The sequence below is a fragment of the Lottia gigantea genome (genome assembly GCF_000327385.1).
Source record: "Lottia gigantea unplaced genomic scaffold LOTGIsca_14, whole genome shotgun sequence".
Taxonomy (NCBI): domain Eukaryota; kingdom Metazoa; phylum Mollusca; class Gastropoda; family Lottiidae; genus Lottia; species Lottia gigantea.
Window position 1 is genome coordinate 892 of NW_008707617.1, and position 10,698 is coordinate 11,589.

Sequence of the window (10,698 nt, forward strand, 5' to 3'; positions counted from 1 at the left end):
ATCATATTAACAAACTCTTTTCAAGTAAGTGTCTCTTTAAACGAAACAACAATCCTGCTGGTTAGGCTTATTACAATGTATAACATTATGACACGCTGCAGTAAAGTAGGTCGTCAATAACCACAATAACGTACTCTAGAGGTCAATAAAGTGTACAATTCTAACAAACAAACAAATTAAGTCTGCACATGTATTTAGATTACTGAAAGTATTCGGATAATGAAGAAAAGTAAATTTCGCTGTGGGTAGAACTTTATATGATCTACCAATCTTTTCTGACAGAGCATGGAATATACTTTCTTACAGTATTTCAAATACACACAATTCTCACCAGGGCGGCTTTTTTGGATAAAGGAGATAACTTTTAAATTGGAAATTAAGCTCATTAGCAAGGTAAGCAATAACTCTATACACTTTTGTTCTTTAGCTACCACGAAACAAACTAAGGACGCGTCCCAACTAGTTAGATGCGGAATTTTACAGGCATTCAATCGAGCGTAGAAAAAACCTGAATTGGAGTAGGCCTACCTGTTTCACAACAAAGATAGGGTAAGATTGATTTCGATTCTTTTGATATTGATACAATATTAGAATAATGTGTGATACTTTCGTGTAAAATTTCTTAATCTAAAAATCCAAAAAGTTTAAATATTCTTTTTTCTATGGACACATACAGTCTCACTATTTTGAAACTGACATTCTAATTCTAATTCAAAGTCAAAGCGAGGTCTACAATATTAATAAAGATCTGAATTGGCGGACAACAGAAGATACATGAAAATCACACTATACATTTCATTCCCAAAATTTCCAAAATTGTCTTTTATTTGAATCTTACGAACAATATAATTATGCACTTAAAGAGGCCTAACAACTACAAACAAACTTCACAAGAAATCCTAGGAACCACTGAGACTTGAATCTACTTGACGATGAAGGACTTACAATACACAATATTGAGAAATATCTAAAAATCTTAGCCTGGTATACTAACCATAAAGAATTTGAAAACTGTAATATATCATTTTTAAATAGTTCTATATATATAGAATTTGTGGCTGCATTATACAAGTTCAAAGACAAAAGATCAAGTCAGTATGATATGAGATATATTTTTCTGTTCCTGTTAACCTGCAAAGAAGAAACAAAACTCTATATTAGTCTAAAACAAAACTAGCATACCTTTTATTACCTTCGATAATACATCTATGACTATTCTTCTTAGGCGGCATAACCTATCTTTTTCACCACTATCAATAAATAACTAGTCTTCTTCAACTATTCTTCTAAACTATTATCTTTAACTATTGTTCTACATCTTCTATTACCATTTTCTATAACTATTCGTCTTCGCCTTTATCTATAACTGCATCGTTGGCTATTCTTATTTACCGTGATATAGAACTATTCTTCTTCCCCATTATCTATGACTATTCTTCTTCATTATCATCTTGAACTTATCTTTCTTCATCGTATCTATAATTTAGTGTGTTACACATAATTTGTGATTTTAAAAAAAATCTATACACCCACTCAGCAGAAAGTTCCTTCGCAGCTTTCATTAACGTAAAATAACATATCCAAAATATAAATATGTCAAATATCAAAGCCTGTAGATTGGGTATACGTGGGTGACCACAGTATAGATCCAAACTTCGTGTGTTTGTATTATCTATACCTATTCTTCTTAGCCATTATCTATTACTATCATAGACAATTATTCGTCTTAACCATTATCTACAACTATTCTTCTTCACCAGTATCTATAACTAATCTTCTTCCTCATTGTCTATCTTTCTTTTTACCATTATAAGATCATCTTCTTCACCATTTTCTTCAACTATTCTTCTATACCATTATATAACTTTTTTTCACCATTATCTATAATTAACCTTCTTAAACATTACCTATAACAAATATTCTTCACCATTATCTATAATTTAGTGTGTTATATTACCAGTGATTTCCAAAATTGTAAACGCCCACATGGCATAAAATTCCATCGAAGCTTTCGTTAAGCTTTCAAAAATCGCTAAAACGAATTAGGTAAAGTGGGTATAGCCTTACGTGGGTGATCAAAGCATAGATCCAAACATCGTGTGTAATTCACCCAAATAGCAACTTTAATCGCAGCTTCCATTAATAAATCATAATGTGGTTAATAATATATCCAAAATAGAAAATCAGTCTAAAATCGAGTAGTTGCATAAATTGTATACACGCACATTGTAGCAAATTCCATCGCTGCTTTTAATGATGAACAATAATGTGGGTACAAAAAAGGAAAGGTTTCAAAAACCACAGAACGTGTAGGACGTCAAATATAGGCCTATGTTTATTAACGAGTTGATTTCCAAATTGTATACACCCACACAGTAGCAAATTCAATGAATGGTCTAATTGATGAATCAAAATGTGATAGTACATCAAAGATGATTAAATGAACTGTCATAAAATAATAATGTGGAGGTATGCATCAAAAATGATTATAAACTAATTATCAAAAAATAATTAACATACGTGATCGCAATACATGCGTCCTTGTGTACCCGTAATAACGAGTAGCCAAAGTACCAAAATTGTAAATACTCACACAGCAGAAAATATCATGATCGTCGATTTTTTTGTTCTGAAACAAAAAAATAACACAAGGAAGTATATATAGTTTCGGAGTATGAAGTGAAATGAAACTATTACTGTGTCATAATATTGAATAAAAACCTATAGGGCGAGTACTTTAAGTTAAAGTCTCAATTCAGTTCAGAATTATTTTGATTACCTTACCTTTATTTAAACTGTTTTTATATCGTTCAATAAACAACATTCTGTAGGAAAATTCTTTTCAATTACAGCATCCATTTTTATTATCCAGCACGTGCATCACAGACCAATTGTATCAAAGCGGGGTAATATCGATATTATTGTGGTCAAACTAATAATCCGTTTCGCGCTTTATTTGAATCACTGTATAGTAAAAGTTTATGATGTTGCAGAAGTTGGAAAGGATTTTACGGTTTGTTCGACCAACTTTCAAAAACTCCAAGCTTATTTTTTTTACAAATAAAGCAAGATTTATATTCCATTTTATCAATTTTTGTAAGATTTTTAAGTTAGAAATAGGATTTTATGTAAGGTTCTCGGATTATCTATAAAGTAACACAACGCAACATTGTATTACTGTTTTGTGATACTAAGAAGACATTTAATAAATAACTAAAATGATATACCAACTTCCGAGATATAACATCACATCGATGAAAAAAATACAGTAGAGTTCATGATGAATATTGAAGTGCCATGAGCTCATTGCACCCTTGTTGAAAATAAACTTGACAATTTCTAGATGAATGAATGAATGAATGAATGAATGACTTAATATTGCTACAAAACTCTTATCAGTCTTTCAAGCGGACAATTTTTAGATGAATGAATGAATGAATGCATAGAATGCATAGAATGAATGAATGAATGAAGAATGAACGAATGAATGAATGATTTTCTGACTTATTATTGCTACAAAAATCTTATCAGCCTTTCAAGCGGATAGGTAAAGACAAAATAATTAAACAAAACTGTAAAAGAAAATGGACGACCATGAAGGACACATTAATAAATCGGTCCCAAACGAATACCCCTTGAATGCATTATTATGTAAATGGACTCCAGGAGTTGACAGGAGTTTTACTGAAATCCGTACAGTAGTTTTCTAACAGTAAGCAAAAAGCATGAAGAAGTCTAAATGGTTACGTAACGTAACCTTTTACGTAAAGTTAACGGCTGGATTTTTCTAGTTATATCTTTCAGATACGTTATGGGATACATTTCTATAGATTTTGGATTATAGTTTCACAAAATTGTGCAACAAAATTTTCGACCTACAAAAAAAGCGGAATGTCTTTTTAAATTGTTGTTATAATTAATATGTCATATAATGTAAATAAGTTTAGCCCGAGAAATCTCGTGGGCCAGTGGGATTAAATGGGTTGGTGCCTTCCGGGGGAAAATATTTCTTTCAACATATGCTCTCCTGCATTTTTTTCCGGTTTCCGGGGGTGGGGGCCGTGGACTTGGTTCGCTATGGTATTGAGCCACTGGTCTTTCCCGTTCCTCTTATATGATATACGCATAGAAACCGGTACGTTAAAAGGAAGGTGCTTCGTAACATTTTTGACAATTCTTATATTTTAACACAGTACAAATCGATAACGTAGGCATTTACCTTTTACGTACAACAAGTGTTTTGGTATCGTGTGGGACACAGGGACATTGAAGTATATCTTGGTAATGTCTTGATGGAATTATTATTTTATTGTTCATCTTAGTATAAATATCAAAAGTTCTGTAAAATATTCATGAAGACACGTCTCAAAAACTAGCAATCCAAAAAAAGATACTAAGAAAAAGTGAATTTTTTTTTGTCTGCTATGGCTTTCAGTGTGTTGATATTCCATCACCTTCCGAGAAACCGATAGGGTTAACAATAAGTAAGCTATTATGCTTGAATTTTAATATTTACTATTTCAGGTTGTTGTTATAAATGTAAACAAAAAAATGGTAAATGTGTTGGCAGTGCTCACCAATGTAAACCACAAAATGTTGGCTGTCCAACTGCAGATCCCACATGGTGCTGTGTCTGAAAATAAGCAGTCCGAATCCAATAAATGAGCCATATTAGGCATTGATTCTTGATTTTGTATATCTACTGGTTGTATAATATACAATTGCATTTCCATGAATCGTTAAGTGGAAGGGGCTGAGTAAAATTGTCAATGGGGGCTCGGAAATAGCTCATATTGATCATCAGAGTTCTGGTTCAGACCGCAGCCTCAGATCTTTAATTTTGTTTTATCTTGATATTTGTCTTTACGTGGTATTTTCAAATCATGATAAAAACAATGTGTATTACATTAACATAATTATATATTCTTTGTTCAGATTAACAAAACGTACTAACAAATATATTTATATATATATTTGGACTAACCAAACATAGGAAACCAATCAAAACATAACCCCATCACATCAATAAATTCATAATAAATGCTATAGAAAACCAATCTCGTAATAGAAGAGAGAATCCACACAAAAAATACATAAGAATAGTAACCCCAAAAAATTAGTTCTCTAAAAACCGGGATGTTGTTCACATCATTACACCATGATAGCAACTACGATTTTCAAACGTCGGGGCGTTCAGTACCCAGATGCCACCAGTTCCTCTCGGAATCTACCAATCACAAGGACTACCTGAGCCAATCTTTATAAGCACCAGGACATTATTAACTAAAAGAATCTCACTATACATTCATTGAATATGGCCGTTATTAATAATCTCGCAACTGTCAGTCTACAGCAACATCACTCAGCCTTGTTCTGTAATTTATAATGGACATCAGAGAGTCCTCTTAATTTGTCCGCAGCTTGTTCAGCTGTCAGATCTCTTTGGGATTGAGCAAGCATCTCATAGCCAACCATGAATTTTTTCACTGTTGCAGAACGTAACAGTGGTGGGTAGTATATAGCATGTAATTGCCAATGGTTGTTATCTTCTTTCAAACTTCCGCCAGTTGGCGCGCCTGAAAATATTTTATACCATTCTTCATGACTACAAACTCGATAACGTTAAAATCGTTGTGCTATTATATAATATATATAAATAATATAATTTCTCGTGCATTACCACAATTGCTCACCCCAGTGCAGTTCATATTGGAAATCGGTAAGGGAAGATGGTATTCAAAGAATTAGATTATTAATACAAATCAAACTGCCTACTTACCATGCCAGCCCATAGAGTAAGGAAATGATATGTTAAACATGTTATCATATTTTGACAGTAATTTCTTCATTATCAGACATAAATCTAAGAAGAAAAATGGATATCGATACACCGTCGTGTCGTTGAACCGCATTAGAAAAGTTGTTAGATTACAATGGAGACGAAAAAATCAGAATAAACACTGCTAGTTATTTTTTGATACAAATTCAGTTTACCAGTGTGAGTAGAAGGAATAATAAGAAACATCAATATTGATAAATTCAGCGGATCTAACTCAAAACGTTTTTTGATCAACTTCAATTGGGCAGTATGGCACAAAGTCCTATTATCTGTAAAACGTTCATGTCATTGTAACACATTCGTACAATGATTATGACCGTACACAATGAACAAGTCGTACAAGTAAACGGATTACCTTCTCGTTCCTTGTCTTGCAGGTCTTCAATTCGTAAAACATGACGTTTTGGTAACAACATCGTTTCATACGGCCAAACAGCCCAATATGGCACTAACCATACCCAGTGCTCGCTTTCTAATACGACACGTTCCTATACGAACATAAACCAAAGCATAGTTTTCAAAAGTGGATCCGATAATCATTTTGAGAAGTTAGAAACACTTCCGGGCGTTTGGCTGTTTGATTCGACAATATTATATAGCTTGAATGAATGATCGATGCAATGGGAGGGAGATGATTGTGTAGATGTGTATATTGATAATATTCCTTTAAAATCAGTATTCTCTTACCATCTTGATTGATTCTTTATTTAAATAGTCTATCAACATAGGTTTCTTATACTTCTGGTAAAATTCTTTTTGCGTTCTATCTTTTACCCTCAGTTCATTTGGGAGAAAAGAGCTTGCCCAAATCTGAAATAGAATTTCTTAATCACTAAATTTGATAGCTTAAGGTTCAAAATTAGTTTGTTATATTCCTTTCGTTTATGAAAATATACGATATATCAGATATACGCACACATCAATTACGAAATTATTACAACAGTTGCTTAAGTTTGCAACCCTGGTTTTAAATTTTGTGATCTTCTGTCAAGATTGATTTACAATCTGACCAGATCTGACAGATTTAGACGTTTCGTTTAGTGTTTTCTGTGGTTTATTGCACTGACCATCCATGATCTGACATAGTTATTCTTCCTATCCTATACAAACGAACTTTGACTCAATAGCGTTTTATAATATATACCGACCAACCAATAGGAAAGACAAAAATGAATGAATTCTCGACACTGAAATTACATAACAATTCCTTACTTACCACGTTATACAGTATTTCAGTATAAATATACCAACATCAATAAAATGGATCAATAGGCTTACCTGACAGTGAGGGTGTGGATTAGAACAGCCCATCATAGCTCCTTTATTTTCAAAAATCTACAACAAAATACTGGAGTGATATGTTTAACTATACAAATATTGTGACCAGTTTCGGAATGTGTGTCATGGATCAGTTATGTCCATAGATGTGTATAATAACATTTATAACTCTATTTTCTGTATTTTTATTCTTTCTGTAATCTTGTATATAATATGTAGTTTAGTGGGACCTATTGAAAATTAGACTTTTGTCTAAATGGGATGCCAAATAAAGTTATTATTATTATTATTATGGTTATGTCCAGTCAATTTTAATGCAAAGGACAATAATTATCATGTTTAAAATGCTTTCCAGCGTACAAAACTAGAGAAGGAGTCTAGGCATTGGTTGGTAATTTATCTAATCGAATAATCCCACCAAGTACCAAACAACTCAACTACCCTAACCTAATGTGACACAAATTCATCATAAGCCTAATAAAAGATAATGTTAATACATAATGGAATTAGGGAACCAAAACATGAGACATAATAATGTAGCCATTACACGCAAAATCTCACAAGTTTTACACCGTTATAAGAGCATGGCTATGTTTCAACATAAATACTTTTTGGCATAGTTTTGAAAAACCTATGGCATAGCTCACCTGAACATATTTATATTTCTGACCTAGTTCTTTATTCATTTCTGCCCATTTATCAACCACAGCGCGAACATCTTTCTGTTCCATAATAGGAAGCGTTACGTCAGACCATGGATGGAAGCACATAACCTGACACGTTCCATAAGCCGGTGCTGCTTGGAATAATGGGTCATCGCTTTCGGCTAAAATTTGGTAAAATCATAAGCATAAATAGATTAGTCGAAATCAGAGTAAGAATTCTTCACGCGTAAATTTAGAAGGAGTCATCTGAAACGCTTATATCATAAAGTATGGTTGGAATGGTAAAATGAAAAGATTTTGATCGACTTTCTCTGTGTTAGAATCCATACCTGGGCCAGGACCGTCTTCTAGTAAAGCTTCAAAATCATTTCTGAATACATATGTTCCTTCGTATTCTGGATTCACCTGCAAAAATTACCGGTATCGCACCGATTTGAACAATGAAATTAATCATACGTTGAGACATTTTTTTTTTCGACCAAACGATTTATTTTCAAAGAACTTTGATCTTTAATAATTGGTATTGAAACTGGTATGATATTAAATAGAATTAAGGGTTAACTTATATCCTGGAAATTGTTTTAAAGGCTAAGGGGTGAGGCATGATTTTTGTTTAACAATTCTTTGTTTTTGTGAAACTCTCCTTTTAATGCCAGGAAAATAAGAAAAACACAATAAACAGCTTCATATTACCTTTCCACTTGACCGGATTGAACCAGGGCACAAAGGATTTTTACTGTCTTTTCTGGGAATATTGTCTTCTGGAACTTTTTCAACTTGTCCAGTCCATGGTCGTTTAGCTCTATGAGGGGACACTAAAACCCATTCGTCTTTCAATGGATTGAATCGTATATGTTGGTGTTCTGAAAAAATGTATTTAAAATTGAAAAACCTAAAATAACCACTTCATTCCGGTCGGAAAACAGGGCACAATATGACGTACCTCTTTTTTAGCATTGGATGGACGTTGACTTTGGAAAAAAAATTCAAATTCCCAGAATATAGCCTACAATTAGTTATTTTGTTAATGTTATGCTAACTCACTCGGAAACCTGATGCCACTCTGCTCCTAGGTTTGCATTACTATCAGATAGTGGTTACTTTTTGACTTTTTTAGACTGTTATGATATTGGCATTGAATATAATAATCATATTAGGCTTAAAAATATGAAAAATCATGCGTAAAAGAGTTTGCTGGCGGTTTTAGAAAGTAAAGCTCAAAAGCGTGAGCATTTACTGTGTAGACTCTGTCTTCCAGTATGTAAAGTATATCGGTCTGAGAAGGTCGATTACTAAGCAATTAAAATTATAGCGTTTAAAGCACATTTTCATCCATACAAGGTTGCTTCTTAAAAGAGTGTTATAAAATGAACTTATACAGCTACTTTACCAGTCGGGTCGAAGGTTGTCATTCTCGAATGTTTTCAATGAAAGCGTGATGAATTGTGATATTATGTTCCGTCTGCTGGTATATCATTGTCTCGATCAACTAGTCACTTTACTGGTCTTATGCAATGTAATCCGCATGATAATATAAAAGCCGAAAACATTACAAATGTAACAGCTTGATTATTGGCTTCATTTGCTCTGTAAGTTAGCCTTACTTTAGCAAACGAATATGAAACATTTCGAAAATCATTAGAATTATTCTTTTTGATATCATGGCAACAATCCAGAAAGAAACAAAAACAAATCCTGACAACCGACCAATTCCATTACTCTAACTATACACCATACACCATTGCCTCTACGGATATAATTCTTTGTTTTACCCTATAAAAACTAATATATTTTAGTCTTGTTTTTTATTTGTTACGTTCCTTAATGAAAAATGTTTGTAGTCTATTTTTTTTTTTATATTATGTCCCTTTAACACAATTTTGTGGGTGATTTTGTTTCTTGTTATGTATATACTTTTGAATAAAAACAGAATTGTTAGTAGTTAGTTTGTAAATCCTTTTATAAAAGAGTAGTCATAATACCCGGTAATACATTTTGTGGACATTGATACCCCAACAAGTTAAGGCTCTTTATATAAAAGGTGTTTATTATGTACATAATTTATAAACAATAAAATCAACTGTATATTTAAATGCACAACCCTCATGGCCATGACGTGCACCAAATTATGGATTATTTTAACCTTAACTTTTCAACATACTTTCTAATAAAATAGTAAATGATTTAAATCTAAATGCACATTCATTTAAATTTCAAAATTAAATGAACTGAATTAAACATTTATCTTGCAATTAACATTAATCTAAATCAAAATGAACATTGATTGAAATTGAATTTAACATTCATCTAAATCAAAATGAACATTGATTGGAATTGAAATGAACATTCATCCAGATCAAAATGAAATTGATTGAAATTGCAATTAACATTAATCTAAATTGAAATGAACATTGATTGAAATTGAAATTAACATTCATCTAAAGTGAAAAACATTCACCTAACTTACAAATAAAAAAGAACAATCACATAATAAAATGACCTTTCATCTATAATAAAAATGAACATTCATCTAAATCAAATAAATGTTCACCATAATTTAATTAAAATGAACATACATCTAAGTTAATATGAACAATTATATAAATTAAAATGAACATACAATGGGACTAAAAATAAATAAATGTATGTTCAAACTTTCAATGTACATCATCAACTACAAAACTAAAATGAACATTCATCAGATTCTAAATCAAAACAACATTTATTGAGAATTGGAAGAACATTCACTCAAATTACAATGTACACATTACAAAGAAAAATCATTGGGATGAAATATGGAAAATTCTTAAAATCAAAAGGAATAAAACATACAAAATTACATTTAACATATATCTGATTTTAAATCTAATATTTAAATCAAATATATTCAAATCTAAATAGATAATACCTAGAAAT

General features: G+C 31.8%; 1 protein-coding gene across 1 annotated transcript; it reads right to left on the minus strand.

Annotated features, from left to right (window-relative positions):
- Positions 1-4,902: 4,902 nt before the first annotated feature.
- On the minus strand, positions 4,903-9,275 carry LOTGIDRAFT_186016 (hypothetical protein). The gene is made up of 9 exons (XM_009049591.1): positions 9,173-9,275; positions 8,476-8,645; positions 8,112-8,187; positions 7,765-7,943; positions 7,118-7,174; positions 6,527-6,649; positions 6,195-6,327; positions 5,780-5,863; positions 4,903-5,576 (listed from the first exon to the last, which is right to left on the minus strand). Exons 1-9 carry the CDS (start codon positions 9,192-9,194, stop codon positions 5,359-5,361), a joined length of 1,062 nt encoding a protein of 353 aa, XP_009047839.1. The 5' UTR covers positions 9,195-9,275; the 3' UTR covers positions 4,903-5,358.
- Positions 9,276-10,698: the final 1,423 nt, after the last annotated feature.

What these genes read in the sequence shown, in the direction of transcription:
- LOTGIDRAFT_186016 (XM_009049591.1), bottom strand. Translation starts at nt 9,194, where the DNA reads ATGACAACCTTCGACCCGACTG. An exon ending in GACAACCTTCGACCCGACTG is followed by an intron (nt 8,646 to 9,172) that starts GTAAAGTAGCTG and finishes ACATTTTTTCAG; the next exon opens with AACACCAACATATACGATTC. An exon ending in AGAAATATAAATATGTTCAG is followed by an intron (nt 7,175 to 7,764) that starts GTGAGCTATGCC and finishes ATTTTGTTGTAG; the next exon opens with ATTTTTGAAAATAAAGGAGC.